Below are 26,028 nucleotides of genomic sequence, written 5' to 3'. Positions count from 1 at the left end.
GTGGGAGATGAGAAGAATGTTTTTACGCAGCGAGTTGTTGTGATCTGGAATGCGCTGCCTGAAAGGGCGGTGGAAGCAGATTCAATAGTAACTTTCAAAAGGGGATTGGATAAATACTTGAAGGGGAAAAGATTGCAGAGCTGTGGGGAAAGAGAATGGTTCCAGGGACGAGGGACTTCAGTGATGTGGAGAGACTGGAGAAGCTGGGGTTGTTCTCCTTAGAGCAGAGAATGTTAAGGGGAGATTGACCAGAATGGTTCCAGGGATGAGGGACTTCAGTGATGTGGAGAGACTGGAGAAGCTGGGGTTGTTCTCCTTAGAGCAGAGAATGTTAAGGGGAGATTGACCAGAATGGTTCCAGGGATGAGGGACTTCAGTGATGTGGAGAGACTGGAGAAGCTGGGGTTGTTCTCCTTAGAGCAGAGAATGTTAAGGGGAGATTGACCAGAATGGTACCAGGGATGAGGGACTTTAGTGATGTGGAGAGACTGGAGAAGCTGGGGTTGTTCTCCTTAGAGCAGAGAAGGTTAAGGGGAGATTGACCAGAATGGTACCAGGGATGAGGGACTTCAGTGATGTGGAGAGACTGGAGAAGCTGGGGTTGTTCTCCTTAGAGCAGAGAAGGTTAAGGGAGAGATTGACCAGAATGGTACCAGGGATGGGGGACTTCAGTGATGTGGAGAGACTGGAGAAGCTGGGGTTGTTCTCCTTAGAGCAGAGAAGGTTAAGAGATTGACCAGAATGGTTCCAGGGATGGGGGACTTCAGTGATGTGGAGAGACTGGAGAAGCTGGGATTGTTCTCCTTAGAGCAGAGAAGGTTAAGGGGAGATTGACCAGAATGGTACCAGGGATGAGGGACTTCAGTGATGTGGAGAGACTGGAGAAGCTGGGATTGTTCTCCTTAGAGCAGAGAAGGTTAAGGGGAGATTGACCAGAATGGTGCCGGGGATGAGGGACTTCAGTGATGTGGAGAGACTGGAGAAGCTGGGGTTGTTCTCCTTAGAGCAGAGAAGGTTAAGGGGAGATTGACCAGAATGGTCCCAGGGATGAGGGACTTCAGTGATGTGGAGAGACTGGAGAAGCTGGTGTTGTTCTCCTTAGAGCAGAGAAGGTTAAGGGAGAGATTGACCAGAATGGTACCAGGGATGAGGGACTTCAGTGATGTGGAGAGACTGGAGAAGCTGGGGTTGTTCTCCTTAGAGCAGAGAAGGTTAAGGGGAGATTTAATAGAGGCGTTCAAAATCATCAAGGGTTTGATAGAGTAAATAAGGAGAAACTGTTTCCAGTGGCAGGCGGGTCGGTAACCAGAGGACACAGATTTAAGGTGATTGGCAAAAGAACCAGAGGGGGAGATGAGGAGAATGTTTTTACGCAGCGAATTGTTGTGATCTGGAATGCGCTGCCTGAAAGGGCGGTGGAAGCAGATTCAACAGTAACTTTCAAAAGGGGAATTGGAGAAATACGTGAAGGAAATATTGGACAGTGACGAGAGGTCCAAAAATCTATAGACGGAGCCCGGGAATGCAGAGCTCACCCTTCAAATAAGAAAGGAAGATTTGTATTTCTATAACGCCTTTTACGACCTCAGGACGCCCCAAAGCGCTTCATAGCCAATGAAGTACTTTTGAAGTGTGGTTACTGTTGTAATGTAGGAAACGCGACAGCCAATTTGCGCACAGCAAGCTCCCACAAACAGCAATGTGATAATGGCCAGTTTTTTTGTTAATGTTGATTGCGGGGCAAACATTGGCACCCCAGGACACCGGGGAGAACTCCCCCCGCCGCCAGCCCCCGACTGCTCTTCTTCAAAATAGTGGCCTCGGGATCTTTCACGCCCCGCCTGATAGGGCAGGTGGGGGCCTCGGTTTACTGTCTCGTCCGAGAGATGGCACCTCCGACAGTGCGGCGCTCCCTCAGTACTGCCTCTCCGACAGTGCAGCGCTCCCTCAGTACCGCCCCTCCGACAGTGCGGCGCTCCCTCAGTACTGCCCCTCCGACAGTGCGGCGCTCCCTCAGTACTGCCCCTCCGACAGTGCGGCGCTCCCTCAGTACCGCCCCTCCGACAGTGCGGCGCTCCCTCAGTACTGCCCCTCCGACAGTGCGGCGCTCCCTCAGTACTGCCCCTCCGACAGTGCGGCGCTCCCTCAGTACTGCCCCTCCGACAGTGCGGCGCTCCCTCAGTACTGCCCCTCCGACAGTGCGGCACTCCCTCAGTACTGCCCCTCCGACAGTGCGGCGCTCCCTCAGTACTGCCCCTCCGACAGTGCGGCGTTGCCTCAGTACTGCCCCTCCGACAGTGCGGCACTCCCTCAGCGCTGTCCCTCCGACAGTGCGGCGCTCCCTCAGTACTGCCCCTCCGACAGTGCGGCGCTCCCTCAGTACTGCCCCTCCGACAGTGCGGCGCTCCCTCAGTACTCCCGGGAGCTTCAGCCTAGATTTTTTGTTTATGCGCTCGAGTCAAGGAGCGGCACTTGAACCCACAGCCTTCGGATTCAGAGGCGCGAGAGTGTGCCACCCAGTGCTGCCCGGTGAACCACTTGGCGCACAGTTGGTGGGTGAAGCCCGGGTAGTTTTGTAAGTGCACCCTTCCGAATTCCATTCTCACACTGCTCCCTTCCCCGCGCGGCCCCCTGCCCCGCCACACCCCCTGGCCGCAACCCATCTCTCTCTCTCTCGACAACAGGTGGGTGTCCTGTTATATGTGGAGGGGTAAGGACTCCTGCTGCATGGAACATGACCCTGAGATATTGGTTGCAGCCACTGACGTCTGGACCTCCCACCCACCCCCCCCCCACTCCACTATCCCCCCCTCCCCCCGCTCCTCACCAGTCCTCCTTCCCCCTGGACCCCTCGGAGATGAACACCTGATATCGTCTTCCTTCTGGCCCTCAGTGGTGACCATGTAGGGTCATCAGCGGAGATGCCTTGGAATGTGTTGACACAGGAATACATGCAGACAGGGTCGGCGATAAGATCCCCATCGCAAGGGTGTCAACTTAAGACACGAGGAAGACACATAACGCTGTTATATAAAACCCTCCGCCCCGCGACCTTCTCTGTATAGCAATCTGTGCGCTGGCCAGGAGCCAGCTTAACAGCAATGCAAAGGTCTCACTTTTCGTATGTGATTAGCAGCTGTGACAAGCCGTCTTCTTTTCCCTGTCATTCCAAAGCCTTCCACACCGAGCCGGGCTACAAATCCCAAGGAAGGACAGGGGATCAGAGGGACCTTGGTGTGCATGTACATAGATCCCTGAAGGCAGCAGGACAGGTAGAGAAGGTGGTTAAGAAGGCATTTAGGACAGAAATGAGGAGGAATTTCTTCACCCAGAGAGTGGTGTACCACAGAAGGCAGTAGAGGCCAATTCATTAAATATATTCAAGAAGGAGTTGAATATATTTCTTAAGGCTAAAGGGATCAAGGGGTATGGGGAGAAAGCAGGGACCGGGTGCTGAATTTGGATGATCAGCCATGATCGCATTGAATGTCGGAGCAGGTTCGAGGGGCCAAATGGCCTACTCCTGCTCCTATCTTCTATGTTTCTATGCATATGGGACACTTGCCTTCATTAGCTGAGGCATAGAATATAAGAGCAGGGAGGTTATGATGGAGCTGTACAAAACGCTAGTTAGGCCACAGCTGGAATACTGTGTGCAGTTCTGGTCGCCACACTATAGGAAGGATGTGATTGCAATGGAGAGGGTGCAGAGGAGATTCACCAGGATGTTACCTGGGCTGGAGCGCTTCAGCTATGAAGAGAGACTGGACAGGCTGGGGTTGTTTTCCTTAGAGCAGAGAAGGCTGAGGGGGGACCTGATTGAGGTGTACGAAATTATGAGGGGCATAGATAGGGTAGATAGAAAGGAACTTTTCCCCTTAGTAGAGGGGTCAATAACCAGGGGGCATAGATTCAAGGGTAAGGGGCAGGAGGTTTAGAGGGGATTTGAGGAAAACCTTTTTCACCCAGAGGGTGGTTGGAATCTGGAACTCACTGCCTGAAAGGGTGGTAGAGGCAGGAACCCTCACAACATTCAAGAAGCATTTAGATGAGCACTTGAAACGCCATAGCATACAAGGCTACGGACCAAGTGCTGGAAAATGGGATTAGAATAGACAGGGCTTGATGGCCAGCGTGGACACGATGGGCCGAAGGGCCTCTTTCTGTGCTGTATAACGCTGTGAGCAGGATTTTTATTGGGCCGTGGAGTCGGGATTGGAGGCCTGTGGGGGGTTAAAATCTCAAAATCGGGGGGCATGAGCCCATCTCGCCCCCCAACCCGCCTCCATGCCAGTTTCAAAGGAGGCGGATACCCGACCTGTGCTGGGACCCGCCTCCCCGAGGCGGGAACGGGATTAGTGCCAATTAACTGCCTGTTAACAGGCAGTTTTTAGCCGAATCCCTATTTTTATTGCTGAAGTGCGGGATTCCCGACAGCTCCAAACCCGCGCCAAGTTAGCGAGGCGGGTCGTCGGGACGAAGGGCTCGGAGGGTTCGAGACGTCAGGTGTTCAGGTGAGTGATGGGTGCATGAGTGCAGAGGTAAGTGTGTTTGGTGTGTGTAAAGTGTTTAAAGAAGTTTAATTACCTTTACTTACCTCAGGTCTCGGGAGTCCCTCATCTCACCGGCACAGAAAGCAGAATGGCCGCGATCTGTCAAAAGTTGCAGCATTCAGCTTTCTGTTCCGCAGAGATCTCTAAATCAGCCTGAGAGGAAGGAATTAACTTAGAGTACAGATTGTCGGTGTTTGACAGCTTCAAAGAGCTGTCAAACGCTGATATTTCATCTGTCAAAAGCTCTTGACAGAAGAAATATCAATCTGTGACGTCACCTGTTGCCGGGTGGCCCTTAATTGGCCTGCTGAGCCCGCTGGGCGGGCTCAACAAGGTCAATCAAGTCAAAATCGCGTGGGTTGGCCACAACTCGATGGAGGTGGGACTACAACCCCAAAAATTGTAGTCCCGCCTCCTACACGTTCCAGGATCAAAATCCAGCCCTTTGACTCTATGACCTTTCGCCTTGCTTGCTTACCGGTAACATTCCCACGCCAAAGTTGCCGCGCCCCCACCCCCACTTCAAATGATCCTATGTCAACGGTCACGGTGCAGTTGCAGGCCTACGGCCACTAGGAGCGCTGTGGAAGTGTCTCCCCCAACCCCCCACCCCAGTCAGGTCCACCCGCCCTCTCTGTTGCTATCTGGTATCTTAGCAGTAACACGTCCGGTCATGACGCCAATTGACAACAACCACTCACGGTTAAACAGCGCCGTTAACTCAGTAGAAACATCTCCAAAGGCGCTTCACAGGAGCGTTATCAAACACAGTTTGTGGTTGAGGCGTTGTAAGGAGATATTAGGATAGTTCTTGGTCAACGAGGTAGGTTTGAAGGAGCCTCGTGAAGGAGGTAGAGAGAGAGGCAGAGAGGTTTAGGGAGGGAATTCCAGAGCTCGGGGCCCAGGCGGCTGAAGCCACGGCCGCCAATGGTGGAGCGATGGAAATTGGGGGATGGTCAAGAGGCCGGAATTGGAGGAGCACAGAGATCTTGGAGGATCGTAGGGGCTGGAGGACGTTACAGAGATAGGGAGGGTTGTAGGGGCTGGAGGAGGTTACAGAGGTAGGGAGGGTGGTAGGGGCTGGAGGAGGTTACGGAGATAGGGAGTGGTGTAGGGGCTGGAGGAGGTTACAGAGATAGGGAAGGTTGTAGGGGCTGGAGGAGGTTACAGAGATAGGGAGGGTTGTAGGGGCTGGAGGGGGTTACAGAGATAGGGAAGGTTGTAGGGGCTGGAGGAGGTTACAGATATAGGGAGGGTTGTAGGGGCTGGATGAGGTTACAGAGATAGGGAGGGTTGTAGGGGCTGGAGGAGGTTACAGAGATAGGGAGGGTTGTAGGGGCTGGAGGAGGTTACAGAGATAGGGAAGGTTGTAGGGGCTGGAGGAGGTTACAGATATAGGGAGGGTTGTAGGGGCTGGAGGAGGTTACAGAGATAGGGAGGCTGGTAGGGGCTGGAGGAGGTTACAGAGATAGGGAGGCTGGTAGGGGCTGGAGGAGGTTACAGAGATAGGGAGGATGGTAGGGGCTGGAGGAGGTTACAGAGATAGGGAGGATGGTAGGGGCTGGAGGAGGTTACAGAGATAGGGAGGGTTGTAGGGGGCTGGAGGAGGTTACAGAGATAGGGAGGGTTGTAGGGGCTGGAGGAGGTTACAGAGATAGGGAGGGTTGTAGGGGCTGGAGGAGGTTACAGAGATAGGGAGTGGTGTAGGGGCTGGAGGAGGTTACAGAGATAGGGAGGCTGGTAGGGGCTGGAGGAGGTTACAGAGATAGGGAGGATGGTAGGGGCTGGAGGAGGTTACAGAGATAGGGAGGGTTGTAGGGGCTGGAGGAGGTTACAGAGATAGGGAGGGTTGTAGGGGCTGGAGGAGGTTACAGAGATAGGGAGTGGTGTAGGGGCTGGAGGAGGTTACAGAGATAGGGAGGCTGGTAGGGGCTGGAGGAGGTTACAGAGATAGGGAGGGTGGTAGTGGCTGGAGGAGATTACAGAGGTAGGGAGGGTGGTAGAGGCTGGAGGAGGTTACAGAGATAGGGAGGGTTGTAGGGGCTGGAGGAGGTTACAGAGATAGGGAGGGTTGTAGGGGCTGGAGGAGGTTACAGAGATAGGGAGGATGGTAGGGGCTGGAGGAGGTTACAGAGATAGGGAGGGTTGTAGGGGCTGGAGGAGGTTACAGAGATAGGGAGGGTGGAAGGGGCTGGAGGGGGATACAGAGATAGGGAGGGTGGTAGGGGCTGGAGGAGGTTACAGAGATAGGGAGGGTGGTAGGGGCTGGAGGAGGTTACAGAGATAGGGAGGTGGTAGGGGCTGGAGGAGGCTACAGAGATAGGGAGGGTGGAAGAGGCTGGAGGAGGTTACAGAGATAGGGAGGGTTGTAGGGGCTGGAGGAGGTTACAGAGATAGGGAGGGTTGTAGGGGCTGGAGGAGGTTACAGAGATAGGGAGGGTTGTAGGGGCTGGAGGAGGTTACAGAGATAGGGAGGCTGGTAGGGGCTGGAGGAGGTTACAGAGATAGGGAGGATGGTAGGGGCTGGAGGGGGTTACAGAGATAGGGAGAGTTGTAGGGGCTGGAGGAGGTTACAGAGATAGGGAGGGTGGAAGGGGCTGGAGGAGGTTACAGAGATAGGGAGGGTTGTAGGGGCTGGAGGGGGGTACAGAGATAGGGAGGGTTGTAGGGGCTGGAGGATGTTACAGAGATAGGGAGGGTTGTAGGGGCTGGAGGAGGTTACAGAGATAGGGAGGGTGGTAGGGGCTGGAGGAGGTTACAGAGATAGGGAGGGTTGTAGGGGCTGGAGGGGGGTACAGAGATAGGGAGGGTGGTAGGGGCTGGAGGAGGTTACAGAGATAGGGAGGGTGGTAGGGGCTGGAGGAGGTTACAGAGATAGGGAGGGTTGTAGGGGTCTGGAGGAGGTTACAGAGATAGGGAGGGTTGTAGGGGCTGGAGGGGGGTACAGAGATAGGGAGGGTGGTAGGGGGCTGGAGGAGGTTACAGAGATAGGGAGGGTTGTAGAGGCTGGAGGGGGGTACAGAGATAGGGAGGGTGGTAGGGGGCTGGAGGAGGTTACAGAGATAGGGAGGGTGGTAGGGGCTGGAGGAGGTTACAGAGATAGGGAGGGTTGTAGGGGGCTGGAGGAGGTTACAGAGATAGGGAGGGATGTACGGGGCTGGAGGAGGTTACAGAGATAGGGAGGGTTGTAGGGGGCTGGAGGAGGTTACAGAGATAGGGAGGGATGTACGGGGCTGGAGGAGGTTACAGAGATACGGAGGGTGGTAGGGGCTGGAGGAGGTTACAGAGATAGGGAGGGGGCGAGGCCCGTGGAGGGTTTGGAAACCGAGGATGAGAATTTTAAAATCGAGGCGTTGCCAAACCGGGAGCCGGTGTAGGTCAGCAAGAACTGGGGGTGGTGGGTGAACAGGACTCGATGCGAGTTAGGACACGGGAGTTTTGGATGACCTCAGGATTATGTAGGGTGCATGGTGGAAGGCCAGCCAAGAGAGTGTTGGCATAGCGGAGCCTAGAGGTGATAAAGGCAAGGATGTATCTGTAATATTGTACGCACTTCTTGTCACACTTTCCCTGTCACATGCTGCTCACACCAGCCCTGGTGTCAGTGGACAGGGAGATCCCCTCGCGCGTATTATATATGGAGGCATTTAGGAGGGGGAGGGGAGATGGGGAGAGAGATGAGGAGCAGGGTGTGAGGGTGGGTGAGTTGGGGGGAAGGTGAGTTAACAAAGGTGGCAGGCATTTTATGCACAGCAAGGTCCCACAGTGAGAGGACTGCCCAATTTTTAGTGATGTTGAGGGAATAACTTTGGCCCAGGACACTGGAGAACTGCCCAGTGCCCGTGGGACCTTTCACGTCCACCTGTGATGGGAGATGGAGCCTTCGGTTTAACATCTCATCCGAAAGAAGGCAACTCCGACAGTGCGGCGCTCCCTCAGTACTGCCCCTCCGACAGTGCGGCGCTCCCACAGTACCGCCCCTCCAACAGTGCGGCACTCCCTCAGTACTGCCCCTCCGACAGTGCGGCGCTCCCTCAGTACTGCCCCTCCGACAGTGCGGCGCTCCCTCAGTACCGCCCCTCCAACAGTGCGGCACTCCCTCAGTACTGCCCCTCCGACAGTGCGGCGCTCCCTCAGTACTGCTCCTCCGACAATGCAGCACTCCCTCAGTACTGCCCCTCCGACAGTGCGGCGCTCCCTCAGTACTGCCCCTCCGACAGTGCGGCGCTCCCACAGTACCGCCCCTCCGACAGTGCGGCACTCCCTCAGTACTGCCCCTCCGACAGTGTGGCACTCCCTCAGTACTGCCCCTCTGACAGTGCGGCGCTCCCTCAGTACTGCTCCTCCGACAATGCAGCACTCCCTCAGTACTGCCCCTCCGACAGTGCGGCACTCCCTCAGCACTGCCCCTCCGACAGTGCGGCGCTCCCTTAGTACTGCCCCTCCGACAGTGCGGCGCTCCCTCAGTACTGCCCCTCCGACAGTGCGGCGCTCCCTCAGTACTGCCCCTCCAACAGTGCAGTGCTCCCTCGGTACTGTCCCTCCGACAGTGCGGCGCTCCCTCAGTACTGCCCCTCCGACAGTGCAGTGCTCCCTCAGTACTGCCCCTCCGACCGTGCAGTGCTCCCTCGGTACAGCCACTCCGACAGTGCAGTGCTCCCTCGGTACTGCCCCTCCGACAGTGCAGTGCTCCCTCGGTACTGCCCCTCCGACAGTGCAGTGCTCCCTCGGTACAGCCACTCCGACAGTGCAGTGCTCCCTCGGTACAGCCACTCCGACAGTGCAGTGCTCCCTCGGTACAGCCACTCCGACAGTGCAGTGCTCCCTCGGTACTGACCCTCCGACAGTGCAGTGCTCCCTCGGTACTGACCCTCCGACAGTGCGGCGCTCCCTCAGTACTGACCCTCCGACAGTGCAGTGCTCCCTCGGTACAGCCACTCCGACAGTGCAGTGCTCCCTCGGTACAGCCCCTCCGACAGTGCAGTGCTCCCTCGGTACTGACCCTCCAACAGTGCGGCGCTCCCTCAATACTGGCAAACGGGGAGCATCGGCTTGGATTATTGTGGCTCGAATCTTTGTAGCGTGCGTGTCAGCTAGAACCCATGACCTTCTGACTCAGAGGCGAGAGAGTGAGACTGACACTAGAAATGCGCATCCAATTCGAGAGGTTTCCCATTAACTAGCAAGCTTCACAGTACCCCATCCTGCATTGACCACTGATGCCTTCTAAATGTTGCACGGTCAGACGTTAATAACCTCGACTGCTTTGTCTTTATTCCTCAGTTGGAGACAAGGTGCCTGCTGATATCAGGCTCGTCAACATCATCTCCACCACACTGCGTGTTGACCAGTCCATCCTGACAGGTACGGGAATGCTCGTGAACCGTGGAGTGCGTTCTCAAACTCTTCATATCAAAGTGCGACCTCTGAATTGGCACCACCTCACGCTAACTCACGCTTAACTCACTCTTAACTCACACTAAACTCACTCTTAACTCACTCTTAACTCATCTTAGCTCATGCTTAACTCACTCTTAACTCACGCTTAACTTGCTCTTAACTCTCACTAAACTCACTCTTAACTCACAGTAAACTCACTCTTAACTCGCTCTTAACTCATCTTAACTCACGCTTAACTCACTCTTAACTCACACTTAACTCACTCATAACTCACTCTGAACTCACACTTAACTCACTCTTAACTCACACTTAACTCACACTTACCTCACTCTTACTTCACTCATAACTCACACATAGCTCACTCTTATCTCACTCTTAACCCACTGTTAAGTAACACTTAACTCACTCTTAACCCACTCTTAACTCACTTGTAACCAACTCTTAACTCACACTTAACCCACTCTTACCTCACTCTAACTCACTCTTACCTCACTTTTAACTTACTCTTAACCCAAACTTACTTCCCTCTTAACTGATTCTTAACTGACTCTTAACTCACTCTTAAACCATGCTTAACTCACTCTTAACTCATTCTTACCTGACTCTTATCCCACTCTTACCTCACTCTTAACTCAGTCTTAAGTCACTCTTTACTCACACTTAACTTACACTTAACTCACACCTAACTCACTCTTACCTCACCATTCTCCCATTTGTATGTCTGTTATCTCTATTATCACATTATTGCCTAACTGTTACCTCACTCTAATTAAGGTTGAGCTAATAGTGAGATGATAGTGAGATAATGGTAAAATAATGGCGAGATAATAGTGAGAAAACGGTGAGATAATGGTGAGATAGTAGTGAGATAATGGTGAGATAATGGTGAGCAAAAAGTGAGTTAATAGTGAGATAATATGAGATAATGGTGAGATATTAGTGATATTGGTGAGATAATGGTGAGATAATTGTGAGATATTAGGGAGATAATAGTGAGATAATAGTGAGATAATGGTGAGATAATATTAAGATACTGGTGAGATAATGGTGAGATAACAGTGACATAATAGGCAGATAATAGTGGGATAATGGTAAGATAATAATGTGATAATAGTGAATTAATAGTGAGATGATGGTGAGATAATGGTGAGGTAACACTGAGATAATAATGAGATAATCCTGATATATTGGTGAGATAATGGTGAGATAATAGTGAGATAATGGTGAGATAATAGTGAGATAACGGTGAGATAACAATGAGATTATAGCGAGATTGTAGTGAGATAACTGTGAGATTATGGTGAGATAATGGTGAGAAAACAGTGAGATAATAGTGTGATAATGGTGAGATAATAGTTAGAAACAGTGAGATAATAATGATATGATAGTGAGATAATAGTGGGGCGATAGTGAGGTAATAGTGGGATAACAGTGAGATTATGATGAGATAATAGTGAGGTAATGGTGATGTAATAGTGAGATAATAGTGAGGTAATGGTGAGATAATAATGAGATAATGGGGAGTGACATGAATCTTGTGGTGCTGGTGACACTGTCCAGGGAGAGTATAAATACTCGGGCACGGGCCCAGCTTGCTCAGGACATTCTTTAACAGGAACTATTGAAGGACACAACTAGACCTCCATGTTGTAAAACAGTTGATTAAAGCTTTGTTTAACGCTTAGACCAAGTGCCCAGTAGTTTTCTTACGTCAGTGAGATTATCCACTTTGGTGGCAAAAACAGGAAGACAGATTATTATCTGAACGGCAATAGATTGGGAATGGGGAAGTGCAACGAGACCTGGGTGTCCTTGTGCACCAGTCGCTGAAGGTAAGCATGCAGGTGCAGCAGGCGGTTAAGAAGGCAAATGGTATGTTGGCCTTCATAGCGAGAGGATTTGAGTACAGGAACAAGGATGTCTTGCTGCAGTTGTACAGGGCCTTGGTGAGACCACACCTTGAGTATTGTGTGCAGTTTTGGTCGCCTTATCTGAGGAAGGATGCTCTTGCCATGGAGGGAGTGCAGCGAAGATTCACCAGACTGATACCTGGGATGGCAGGAATGACGTACGAGGAGAGATTGGGTCGATTAGCCTTATATTCGCTAGAGTTTAGAAGAATGAGAGGGGATCTCATTGAAACTTATAAAGTTCTAACAGGACTAGACAGACTAGATGCAGGAAGGATGTTCCCGATGGCGGGGGAGTCCAGAACCAGGGGTCACAGTCTAAAGATAAGGGGTAAGCCATTTAGGACAGAGATGAGGAGGAATTTCTTCACCCAGAGAGTGGTGAACCTGTGGAATTCTCTACCACAGAATGCAGTTGAGGCCAACTTATATTAAATATATTTAAGAAGGAGTTAGATATATTTCTTAAGGCTAAAGGGATCAAGGGATATGGGGAGAAGGCAGGGACAGGGTACTGAATTTGGATGATCAGCCATGATCTCATTAAATGGCGGAACAGGCTCGAGGGGCCGAATGGCCTACTCCTGCTCCTATCTTCTGTTTCTATGAGATAATGGTGAATTAATAGTGAGATAATAGTGAGATAATAGTGTATTAATTGTGAGATAATAGTGAGATAACAGTGAGATAATAGGGAAATAATAGGGAGATAATAGCGAGATAATGGTGAGACAATAGTGAATTGTGAGGTAATAGTGAGATAACAGTGAGATAATAGGGAGATAATAGTGGGATAGTGATGAGATAATTGAGATAATAGTGAGATAGTGGTGAGATAATGGTGAGGTAATAGTGGGATAATGGTGAGATAATAGTGAATTAATTGTGAGATAATTTTGAGATAACAGTGAGATAATAGGGAATATAATATGGAGATAATAGTGGGATAACAGTGAGATAATAGTGAATTAATTGTGAGATAATAGTGAGATAACAGTGAGATAATAGGGAGATAATAGTGGGATAACAATGGGATAATTGAGACAATAGTGAGATAGTGGTGAGATAATGGTGGGGTAATAGTGAGATAATAACCATATAGTGGTGAGATAATAGTGAAATAATAGTGAATTAATAGTGAGATAATGGTGAAATAGTGATGAAAGAATGCTGAGATAATAATGAGATACCAGTGAGGTAATGGTGTGATAACAGTGTGATAATAGTGAGATAATAAAGATACAATAGTGAGATAATCATGATATAATGGTGAGTTAATGGTGAGATAATGGTGAGGTAATGGTGAGATAACAGTGAGATAACAGTGAGATAACAGTGAGCTAATAGTGATATAATAGCGAGATAGTGGTGAGATAATAATGATATAATAGTGAGATAATCATAATATAATGGTGAGATAATGGTGAGATAACTGTGAGATAACGTTGAGATAATCATGAGATAATAATGATATAATATTGAGATAATAATGAAATAATGGTGAGATAACAGTGAGATAATAATGATATAATGGTGAGATAATGGTGAGATAACGATGAGATAATAGTGAGATAACGGTGGGATAATAGTGAGATAATAGTGAGATAATATTGATATAGTGAGATAATCATGATATAATGGTGAGTTAATGGTGAGATAACTGAGATAACAGTGCAATAACAGTGAGATAATGGTGAGATAATGGTGAGATAATAGTGAGATAATAGTGAGATAACAGTGAGATAACAGTGAGATAATGGTGAGATAATGTTGAGATAACAGTGAGATAATGGTGAGATAATAGTGATATAATAATGAGATAGTGGTGAGATAATAATGATATAAAAGTGAGATAATCATGATATAATGGTGAGATAACAGAGATATAATAGTGAGATAGTGGTGAGATAATAATGATATAATAGTGAGATAATATTGATATAATAGTGAGATAAGCATGATATAATGGTGAGTTAATGGTGAGATAATAGTGAGATAATGGTGAGATAATAGTGAGATAATGGTAAGATAATAGTGAGATAACAGTGAGATAATGTTGCGATAACAGTGAGAGAACAGTGAGATAATTGTGAGATTATAGTGAGATAATAGTGGGATAACGATGAGATAATTGAGATAATAGTGAGAAAGTGGTGAGATAATGGTGAGGTAATAGTGAGATAACAGAAAACAAAGAGTTGGGATAAATGGTTCATTCTCGGGCTGGCAATCAGTAACTAGTGGTGTTCCACAGGGGTCAGTGCTGGGACCCCAACTCTTTACAATCTATATTAACGATTTGGAGGAAGGGACCGAGTGCAACATATCCAAGTTTGCCGACGATACAAAGATGGCAGGGAAAGCAGTGAGTGAGGAGGACATAAAAAACCTGCAAAAGGACATAGACAGGCTAAGTGAGTGGGCAGAGATTTGGCAGATGCAATATAATGTTGGAAAGTGTGAGGTTATGCACTTTGGCAGAAAAAATCAAAGAGCAGGTTATTATCTAAATGGAGAAAAACTGCAAAGTGCTACAGTACAAAGGGATCTGGGGGTCCTGGTGCATGAAACACAAAAAGTTAGTATGCAGGTGCAGCAGGTGATCAGGAAGGCCAATGGAATCTTGGCTTTTATTGCAAGGGGGATGGAGTATAAAAACAGGGAAGTCTTACTGCAGTTATACAGGGTATTGGTGAGGCCACACCTGGAATACTGCGTGCAGTTTTGGTTTCCATATTTAAGAAAAGATATACTTGCTCTCGAGGCGGTTCAGAGAAGGTTCACTCGGTTGATTCCGGAGATGAGGGGGTTGACGTATGAGGGAAGGTTGAGTAGGTTGGGACTCTACTCATTGGAGTTCAGAAGAATGAGAGGCGATCTTGTCGAAACATATAAGATTGTGAGGGGGCTTGATCGGGTGGATGCGGGGAGGATGTTTCCACTGATGGGTGAGACTAGAACTAGGGGGCATAATCTAAGAATAAGGGGCTGCCCTTTCAAAACTGAGATGAGGAGAAACTTCTTCACTCAGAGGGTAGTAAATCTATGGAATTTGCTACCCCAGAGAGCTGTGGAAGCTGCAACATTAAATAAATTTAAAATGGAAATAGACAGTTTCCTAGCAGATAAGGGAATTAGGGGTTACGGGGAGAGGGCAGGGAAGTGGACGTGAGTCTAGATTCGGATCAGCCATGATCCTATTGAATGGTGGAGCAGGCCCGAGGGGCCGTATGGCCTACTCCTGCTCCTACTTCTTATCTTCTTATAATAATGCGATAATGCTGAGATAGTTGTGAGATAATGGTGAGATAATACTGAGATAATAGCCATATAGTGGTGAGATAATAGTGAATTAATAGTGAGATAATGGTGAAATAGTGGTGAGAGAATGCTGAAATAATAGTGAGATACTGGTGAGGTAATGGTGTGATTACAGTGTGATAATAGGGTGATAAAAGTGAGATAACGGTGAGATAATAATGATATAGTGAGATAATAGTGAGATAATCATGATATAATGGTGAGCTAACGGTGAGATAATAGTGAGATAACAGTGAGTTAATAGTGAGACAGTGGTGAGATAATAATGATACAATAGTGAGATAATCATGATATAATGGTGAGATAATGGTGAGATAACGTTGAGATAATGGTGAGAATGGTGAGATAACATTGAGATAATAGTGAGATAAAAAAGATACAATAGTGAGATAATCATAATGTAATGGTGAGATAATGGTGAGATACTAGTGAGATAACAGTGAGTAAATAGTGAGATAATAGGGAGACAATGGTGAGATAATAGTGATATAATAGCGAGATAGTGGTGAGATAATAATGATATAATGGTGAGATAATGTTGAGATAATAGTGAGATAATAATGATATAATAGTGAAATAATGGTGAGATAATCATGATATAATGGTGAGATGATAGTGGTGAGATAATAATGATATAAAAGTGAGATAATCATGAGATAATGGTGAGTTAATGGTGAGATAATGGTGAGATAATAGTGAGATAATGGTGAAATAATATTGCGATAACAGTGAGATAACAGTGAGATAATACTGAAATAAAGGTGATATAATGGTGAGATAACAGAGAGATAATTGTGAGATTATAGTGAGATAACAGTGAGGTAATGGTGAGATAATAATGAGATAATGGTGAGATAACAGTGTGATAATGGTGGGATAATAGTGAGATAAAGGTGATGTAATAGTGAGATAACAGTGAGATAATAGTGAGATAATGATGAGATAATAGTGTGGTAATGGTCAGATAATAGTTAGAAACAGTGAGATAATAGTGAGATTAAATAATGATATAATAGTGAGATAATGGTGAGATAATAGTGAGGTAATGGTGAGATAATAATGAGATAATGGTGAGATAACTGAGATAATGGTGAGATATTAGGGAGATAATAGTGAGATAATGGTGAGATAATAGTGAATTAATAGTGAATTAATCGTGAGGTAATGGTGAAATAGTGGTGAGATAATGTGGAGATTACAATGAGATAACAGTGAGATAATGGTGAGATAATAGTGAGCTAATGGGGAGATAATGTGGAGATAACAGTGAGATAGCAATGAGATAATAGTGAGATAATGCTGAAATAATGGTGATATAATGGTGAGATAACAGTGAGATAATTGTGAGATAATAGTGAGGTAATGGTGAGATAATAATGAGATAATGGTGAGATAACTGTGAGATAATGGTGAGATAATGGTGAGATAATAGTGAGATAACTGTGAGATAATGGTGAGATAATGGTGAGATAATAGTGAGATAATAGTGGGATAATAGTGAGATATTAGTGAGATAACAGTGAGATAACAGTGAGATAACGGTGAGATAATGGTGAGATAATAGTGAGATCATGGTGAAATAATGGTGAGATAATAGTGAGATAAAGGCGATGTAATAGTGAGTTATCAGTGTGATAATGGTGAGATAATAGTGAGATCATTGGTTAGACAATGGTGTGATAACAGTGAGATAATGGTGAGATATCTGTGAGATGTTAGGGATAGTAAGATAATAGTGAGATACTGGTGAGATACTGGTGAGATAGTGGTGAGATAATGGTGAGATAACAGTGAGATAATAGGGAGATAAAAGTGACATAAATGTGAATTAATAGTGAGATAATAGTGAATTAATAGTACGATAATGGTGAGCTGCTAATTATATAATAGTGAGATAATAGTGAGATAATGGTGATATAATGGTGAGATGACAGTGAGATAATATTGAGATAATGGTGAGATAACAGTGAGATAATGTTGCCTCCCTGGTGCAAGGGTCAAGGATGTCTCGGGGCGGCTGCAGGGCATTCTGTGCGGGGAGGGTGAACAACCAGTTGTCGTGGTACATATACGTACCAACGATATAGGTAAAAAATGGGACGAGGTCCTAAAAGCTGAATATAGGGAGTTAGGAGGTAAATTAAAAAATAGGACCTCAAAGGTAGTAATCTCAGGATTGCTACCAGTGCCACGTGCTAGTCAGAGTAGAAACAGAAGGATATTTCAGATGAATACGTGGCTAGAGGAATGGCGCAAGGGGGAGGGATTCAAATTCCTGGGACATTGGAACCGGTTCGGGGGGAGGTGGGACCAGTACAAACTGGACGGTTTGCACCTGGGCGGGACTGGAACCGATGTCCTAGGGAGAGTGTTTGCTAGTACTCTGGGGGAGGGTTTAAACTAAAATGGCAGGGGTTTGGGAACCTGTGCAGGGACACAGAGGAAAGGGAAGCAAGGATAGAAACAAAAGACAGGAAGGAGAAAAGCAAAGGTGGAAGGCAGAGAAATCAAGGGTGTAAATCAAACAGGGCCACAGTAAATAATTCTCAAAGGACTAAGAGTGTTAAAAAATCAAGCCTGAAGGCATTGTGTCTTAATGCGAGGAGCATTCTTAATAAGCTGGATGAATTAGCTGCGCAAATAGATGTAAATGGATATGATATAATTGGGATTACGGAGACATGGCTCCAGGGTGACCAAGACTGGGAATTCAACATCCAGGGGTATTCAATATTCAGGAAGGACAGGAAAAAAGGAAAAGGAGGTGGGGTAGCATTGCTGGTTAAAGAGGAGATTAACACAATAGTAAGAAAGGATATTAGCTCTGATGATGTGGAATCTGTATGGGCAGAGTTGAGAAATACCAAGGGGCAGAAAATGTTAGTGGGAGTTGTATACAGACCCCCAAACAGTAATGGGGATGGCATTACATGGGAAATTAGAGGCACGTGCAATAAGGGCTCAGCAGTTATCATGGGTGACTTTAATGTACATATAGATAGGGCTAACCAAATTAGTAACAATACTGTGGAGGAGGAATTACTAGAGTGTATACGGGATGGTGTCCTGGACCAATATGTCAAGGCACCAACTAGAGATCAGGCCATCTTAGACTGGGTATTATGCAATGAGAAAGGATTCATTAGCAACCTTGTTGTGTGAGGCCCCTTGGGGAGGAGCGATCATAATATGATAGAATTCTTCATTAAGATGGAGAGTGAAGTAGTTGACTCAGAGACTAGGGTCCTGAATTTAAATAAAGGAAACTACAATGGTATGAGGCACGAGTTGGCTAGGATGGATTGGGGAATGTTACTGAAAGTGTTGTCGGTGGATAGGCAATGGCAAATATTTAAAGATTGCATGGATGAACTACAGAATTTGTTCATCCCTGTTTGGCATAAAAATAAAATAAAAAGGTGACTCAACCGTGGCTAACAAGGGAAATTAGGGATAGCATAAGATCCAAGGAGAGGACATATAATTTGGCCAGAAAGAGCAGCAAACCTGAGGATTGGGAGCAATTTAGGATTCAGCAAAGGAGGACAAAGGGATTAATTAAGAGGGGGAAAATAGATTATGAGAATAAGCTTGCAGGGAACATAAAAATTGACTGTAAAAGATTCTATAGATATGTGAAGAGAAAAAGATGGTGAAGTCAAGCATAGGTCCCTTGCAGTCAGAATCAGGGGAATTTATAACGGGGAACAAAGAAATGGCAGACCAATTAAATACATACTTTGGTTCTGTCTTCACAAAGGAGGACACAAATAACCTCCCAGAGATGTTAGGGAACATAGGGTCTAATGAGAGGGAGGAATTGAATGAAATCATTATTTGTAGGGAAATGGTGTTAGGGAAATTGATGGGATTGAAGGCCAATAAATCCCCAGGGCCTGATAATCTACATCCTAGGGTACTTAAGGAAGTGGCCCTGGAAATAGTAGATGCATTGCTGGTCATCTTCCAAAATTCTATAGACTCTGGAACAGTTCCCATGGATTGGAGGGTAGCTAATATAACCCCACTATTTAAAAAAGGTGGTAGAGAGAAAACAAGGAATTATAGACCGATAAGCCTGACATTGGTAGTGGGGAAAATGCTAGAGTCCATTATAAAAGATGTAATAGCAGAGCACTTGGAAAACAGTGACAGGTTCGGACAAAGTCAACATGGATTTACAAAAGGTAAATGGTGCTTGACTAATCTACTGGAATTTTTTGAGGATGTAACTGGTAGAATAGATCAGGGTGAACCAGTGGATGTGGTGTATTTAGACTTTCAGAAGGCTTCCGATAAGGTCCCACATAAGAGATTAGCGTGCAAAGTTAAAGCACATGGGATTGGGGGTAAGGTACTATCTTGGATAGAGAACTGGTTGGCAGACAGGAAGCAAAGAGTTGGAATAAACGGGTCTTTTTCCGAGTGGCAGGCAGTGACTAGTGGGGTACCGCAGGGATCGGTGCTAGCACCCCAGCTATTCACAATATATATAAATGATCTAGACGAGGGAACTAGATGTAATATCTCCACCTTTGCAGATGACACAAAGCTGGGTGGGCATGTGTGCTGTGAGGAGGATGCGGAGAAACTCCAGTATGATTTGGACAGGTTGGGTGATTGGGCAGATGCATGGCAAATGCAGTATAATGTAGATAAATGCGAGGTTATCCACTTCGGTGGCAAAAACAGGAAGACAGATTATTATCTGAACGGCAATAGATTGGGAAAAGGGGAAGTGCAACGAGACCTGGGTGTCCTTGTGCACCAGTCGCTGAAGGTAAGCATGCAGGTGCAGCAGGCGGTTAAGAAGGCAAATGGTATGTTGGCCTTCATAGCGAGAGGATTTGAGTACAGAAGCAAGGATGTCTTGCTGCAGTTGTACAGGGCCTTGGTGAGACCACACCTTGAGTATTGTGTGCAGCTTTGGTCGCCTTATCTGAGGAAGGATGTTCTTGCCATGGAGGGAGTGGAGCAAGTATTCACCAGACTGATACCTGGGATGGCAGGAATGGCGTATGAGGAGAGATTGGATCGATTAGGCTTATATTCGCTAGAGTTTAGAAGAATGAGAGGGGATCTCATTGAAACTTATAAAATTTTAACAGGACTAGACAGACTAGATGCAGGAAGGATGTTCCTGATGGCAGGGGAGTCCAGAACCAGGGGTCACAGTCTAAGGATAAGGGGTAAGCCACTTAGGACAGAGATGAGGAGGAATTTCTTCACCCAGAGAGTGGTGAACCTGTGGAATTCTCTACCACAGAAGGCAGTTGAGGCCAATCTGATTAAATATATTCAAGAAGGAGTTAGTTATATTTCTTAAGGCTAAAGGGATCAAGGGATATGGGGAGAAAGCAGGGACAGGGTACTGAATTTGGATGATCAGCCATGATCTCATTAAATGGAGGAGCAGGCTCGAGGGGCCGAATGGCCTACTCCTGCTCCTATCTTCTATGTTTCTATAATAGGGAGTTAATAGTGAGATATTAGTGAGATAATGGCGAGATACTAATCATGTAATAGTGAGATAATAGTGAGGTAATGGTGAGATAATAGTGAGATAATGGTGAGATACTAATGATGTAATAGTGAGATAATAGTGAGATAATGCTGGGATAATGGTGATATAATAGTGAGATACTAGTGAGATAACAGTGAGATAATGGTGAGATAATAGTGAGATAATAATATAATAGTGAGATGATAGTGAGATAACGGTGAGGTAATAGTGAGATAATCATGAGATAATAGTTTGATAGCAGTGAGATGATAATATGATAGTGAGATAATAATGACCTAATGGTGAGATAATATTGAGATATTAGTGAGATAATGGTGAGATACCAATGATGTAATAGTGAGGTAATGGTGAGATACTAAAGATGTAATAGTGAGATAATACTGTAGTCAGATGATAGTGAGATAAGAATGAGGCAATGGTGAGATAAAAGTGAGACAATGGTGAGATAACAGTGAGATAATAGTGAGATAATAGTGAGATAATAAGGATATAATAGTGAGATGATAGTGCGATTAAAATAAGGCAATGGTGAGATAATGGTGAGATACCAGTGAGATAATAGGGAGATAAAAGTGAGATAACGCTAAGATAATAGTGAGATAATAGTGGGATAACAGTGAGAGAATAGTGAAATAATAGTAAATTAATAGTGAGATAATAGTGTGACAATAGCTAGATAATGGTGAGATAATAGTGAGATAACAGTGAGATAATAGTGAGATAATGGTGAGATAATAATATGAGTGAGATAATAGTGATATAATGGTGATATAATGGTGAGATAACAGTGAGATGACAGTGAGATAATAGGGAGATAACAGTGAGATAATGGTGAGAGAACAGTGAGATAACAGTGATATAATAGTGAGTTAATAGTGAGATTAAAGTGAGATAATGAGGTAATGCTGAGGTAATAATGAGATAATGGTGAGATAACGGTGAATTAATAGTGAGATAATAGTGAGATAATGGTTAAATAATAGTGCGATCATTGTGAGAATATAGTGAGACAGAGATGTGATAGTTAATTCATTAATGATTGATGGCGGTGTGTTAATTTATTGGTCAATCGACTGTCTCTAATGATGCATTTTCACACCCATCAGGTGAATCTGTATCTGTGATCAAACACACTGATCCAATTCCCGATCCGCGAGCTGTCAACCAGGACAAGAAGAATATGCTGTTCTCCGTGAGTCTGCACGGGCCCGTTCTGGCTATGCTCGGCTATTCTGCCGTGGCAGGCCCGCGTGATGTGCGCATCCGCTGACCTTTAATAGCCCGTGTGTCAAGAAGCTGGTGCCATTTTTACATTGCAAATGAAAAAGAGAGTACCTCCCAGTGCACGTTCCCTTTCTGTCACGCTCTTCTGTGTCACATGCAAACATCACACTCAAATCCCCGTGTCACCCACCCTAACAAAATAATCAGCACAAATTAGTCCTACTCACCCATTGTTACCATACTTCTGTAACTGGTTCCTTTTCAAGTATATACCTAACAGCAGCTTAACTCCAACTCACCTGGTGTTTACTTAACAACATCATACTTGGTGTTCACTTAACTCTAACTCACCTGGTGTTTACTTAACTGCAATTCACCTGGTGTTTACTTAACTGCAATTTACCTGGTGTTTACTTAACAACATCACACTTGGTGTTTACTTATCAACAACTCACCAGGTGTTTATTTAACTGCAATTCACCTGGTGTTTACTTAACAACTTCATACTTGGTGTTCACTTAACTCTAACTCAACTGGTGTTTACTTAACTGCAATTCACCTGGTGTTTACTTAACTGCAATTCAGCTGGTGTTTACTTAACTGCAATTCACCTGGTGTTTACTTAACAGCAACTTACCTGGTGTTTACTGAACAACAACTCACCTGGTGTTTACTTAACAGCAACTCACCTGGTGTTTACTTATCAACATCACACCTGGTGTTTACTCAACAAAACTCACCTGGTGTTTACTTAACATCATCACACCTTGTGTTTACTTAACAACAACTCACCTAGTGTTTACTTAACCACAACTCACCTGGTGTTTACTTAACAACATCACACTTGGTATTTACTTAACAGCAACTCACCTAGTATTTACTGAACAACAACTCACTTGGTGTTTACTTAACAACATCACAATTGGTGTTTACTTAACAGCAACTCACCTGGTGTTTACTTAACAACAACTCACTTGGTGTTTACTTAACTGCAACTCACCTGGTGTTTACTTAACAACAACTCACCTGGTGTTTACTTAACTCCAACTCACCCGGTGCTTACTTAACAGCAACTCACCTGCTGTTTACTTAACAACAACTCACCTGGTGTTCACTTAACTCTAACTCACCTGGTGTTTACATAACAACAACTCACCTGGTGTTTACTTAACAGCAACTCACCTGGTGTTTACTTAACAGCAACTCATGTGGTGTTTACTTAACAACATCACACTTGGTATTTACTTAACAGCAACTCACCTAGTATTTACTGAACAACTCACTTGGTGTTTACTTAACAACATCACATTTGATGTTTACTTAACAGCAACTCACCTGGTGTTTACTTAATTGCAACTCACCTGGTGTTTACTGAAAAACAACTCACCTGGTGTTTACTTAACAACATCACATCTGGTGTTTACTTAACAACACCACACTTGGTGTTTACTTAACAGCAACTCACCTGGTGTTTACTTAACAACATCACATTTGGGGTTTACTTAACAACAACTCACCTGGTGCTTACTTAACAACAGCTCTCCTGGTGTTTACTTAACAACAACTCACCTGGTGTTCACTTAATAACAACGCACCTGGTGTTTAATTAACAACAACTCACCTGGTGCTTACTTAACAGCAACTCACCTGGTGTTTACTTAACAGCAACTCACCTGGTGCCTACTTAACAGCAACTCACCTGGTGCTTACTTAACAGCAACTCACCTGGTGTTTACTTAACAGCAACTCACCTGGTGCTTACTTAACAGCAACTTACCTGGTGTTTACTTAACAGCAACTCACCTGGTGTTTATTTAACAGCAATTCGCCTGGTGTTTACTTAACAACAACTCACCTGGTGTTTACTTAACTCTAACTCACCTGATGTTTACTTAACTGCAATTCACCTGGTGTTTACTTAACAACAACTCACCTGGTGTTTACTTAACAACATCATACTTGCTGTTCACTTAACTCAAACTGACCTGGTGTTTACTTAACTGCAATTCACCTGGTGCTTACTTAACAATAACTCTCCTGGTGTTTAATTAACAACAACTCACCTGGTGCTTACTTAACAACAACTCTCTTGGTGTTTACTTAACAGCAACTCACCTGGTGTTTACTTAACAACTCACCTGGTGTTTACTTAACAACTCTCCTGTTGTTTACTTAACAACAACTCACCTGGTGTTTACTTAACAACAACTCACCTGGCGTTTAATTAACAACAACTCACCTGGTGCTTACGTAATAACTCTCCTGGTGTTTACTTAACAACAACTCACCTGGTGTTTAATTAACAACAACTCACCTGGTGTTTACTTAACAGCAACTCACCTGGTGTTTATTAACAGCAACTCACCTGGTGTTTACTTAGCAGCAATTCACCTGTTGTTTACTTAACAGCAATTCCCCTGGTGTTTACTTAACAGCAACTCACCTGGTGTTTACTTAACTGCAATTCACCTGGTGTTTACTTAACAACATCACACTTGGGCCTAGAAATTCAGTATAGCCACTTTTGGGGCGGTAAAGTCGGGCGGCCGCTAAAGTTTGCGCCCGGCGCAAAGTCGAGCCCCCTTCGCCGATATTCAGTCGCATCGCCCTAAGAGGTTGCTGCTGCGCTAAAACAGGCGATGCACGACTATCATTAGGCGCTAAGCCGGCGGCCCGGGGCGAAACCCCGGAAGTCGGGCACAGGGCAGGTGCGGCGAGCTGCTGATTGACACTCTGGCGCCGGTGAGCTCTTAAAGGGGAAGGGTGCATTTGTGTTTTTGAACGGCCGACATTAGTTTGTTATGTGGTACGGTCCTCCTCCTCCTCCTCCGTTGCGCCAAACCAGAAGATCCGTCTCTCACAAAAAGGAGTGTTGCAACACGGCTGCCGTATCTAGTGGCAGGGGAAGTGCCCTTTAATTTGCGCTCCCCGTGGCCCGCATCGGCTGAGCAACGTTCCACTCAACAGTCGTTAGGGCCGCCCGGCGCACAATGGGCCGGTGCGACTGAAGATCCGGTTTGGGACGCACAAAGGGCGTTGCACGAGGAAATTATGTCATGATCTGCACGCGCAGCTGAGCGCGCGCAAAGACTTAGCGCCGGCGCTAAATGTCTACTGAAGTTGGGGAGAGGTGCAGATCGCGCTGCGCCTGGGCGCTAAGCGCCCAGCGCTCGACATCTACTCCTCCTAAGGCGCTAACGGCTGGCGCAACCAACTGAATTTCTAGCCTTTAGTGTTTACTTAACAACTGACCTGGTGTTTATTTAACAACATCACACTTGGTGTTTACTTAACAACTGACCTGGTGTTTACTTAACTCCAACTCACCTGGTGTTTACTTAGCACCAGCTCACCTGGTGTTTACTTAACAACAACTCACCTGGTGTTTACTTAACAGCAACTCACCTGGTGTTTACTTAACAACAACTCTCCTGTTGTTTACTTAACAACAACTCACCTGGTGTTTGCTTACCAACAACACTCCTGGTGTTTACTTGACAACAACTCTCCTGGTGTTTACTTAACAACAACTCACCTGGTGTTTACTTAACAGCAACTCACCTGGTGTTTACTTAACAGCAACTCACCTGGTGTTTACTTAACAGCAATTCACCTGGTGTTTACTTAACAGCAACTCACCTGGTGTTTACTTAGCAACATCATACTTGGTGTTCACTTAACTCTAACTCTCCTGGTATTTACTTAACTGCAATTCACCTGGTGTTTACTTAACAACAAATCACCTGGTGTTTACTTAACAGCAACTCACCTGGTGTTTATTTAACAACAACTCACCTGGTGTTTACTTAACAACAACTCACCTGGTGTTTACTTAACAACATCATACTTGGTGTTCACTTAACTCTAAGTCACCTGGTGTTCACTTAACTCTAACTCACCTGGTGTTTACTTAACAACAACTCACTTGGCGTTTACTTAACAACTGACCTGGTGTTTACTTAACTCCAACTCACCTGCTATTTACTTAGCAGCAGCTCAGCTGGTGTTTACTTAACACCAACTCACCTGGCGTTTACTTAACAGCAACTCACCTGGTGTTTACTTAACAACAACTCACCTGGTGTTTACTTAACAG

The 26,028-nt window shown here is 45.8% G+C and overlaps 1 protein-coding gene across 1 annotated transcript in view; it reads left to right on the top strand.

The window, feature by feature from the left end:
* The window catches only part of LOC147094590 (sarcoplasmic/endoplasmic reticulum calcium ATPase 1-like), a 119,872-nt gene that overhangs the window by 42,459 nt on the left and 51,385 nt on the right, over positions 1-26,028 (top strand). The window contains exons 6-7 of the mRNA XM_085974427.1: positions 9,837-9,917; positions 21,815-21,900. Coding sequence (XP_085830553.1) covers positions 9,837-9,917; positions 21,815-21,900 — 167 coding nt within the window. The remainder of the gene's footprint in view (positions 1-9,836; positions 9,918-21,814; positions 21,901-26,028) is intronic.

Source organism: Somniosus microcephalus, unplaced genomic scaffold (assembly GCF_052327205.1).
Source record: "Somniosus microcephalus isolate GS21.2 unplaced genomic scaffold, FLI_Smic_1.0 unresolved_chr1, whole genome shotgun sequence".
NCBI classification, from domain to species: Eukaryota; Metazoa; Chordata; class Chondrichthyes; order Squaliformes; family Somniosidae; genus Somniosus; species Somniosus microcephalus.
Note: the sequence above shows the minus strand (reverse complement) of the source record. Positions and strands in the feature narration are given on the sequence as shown.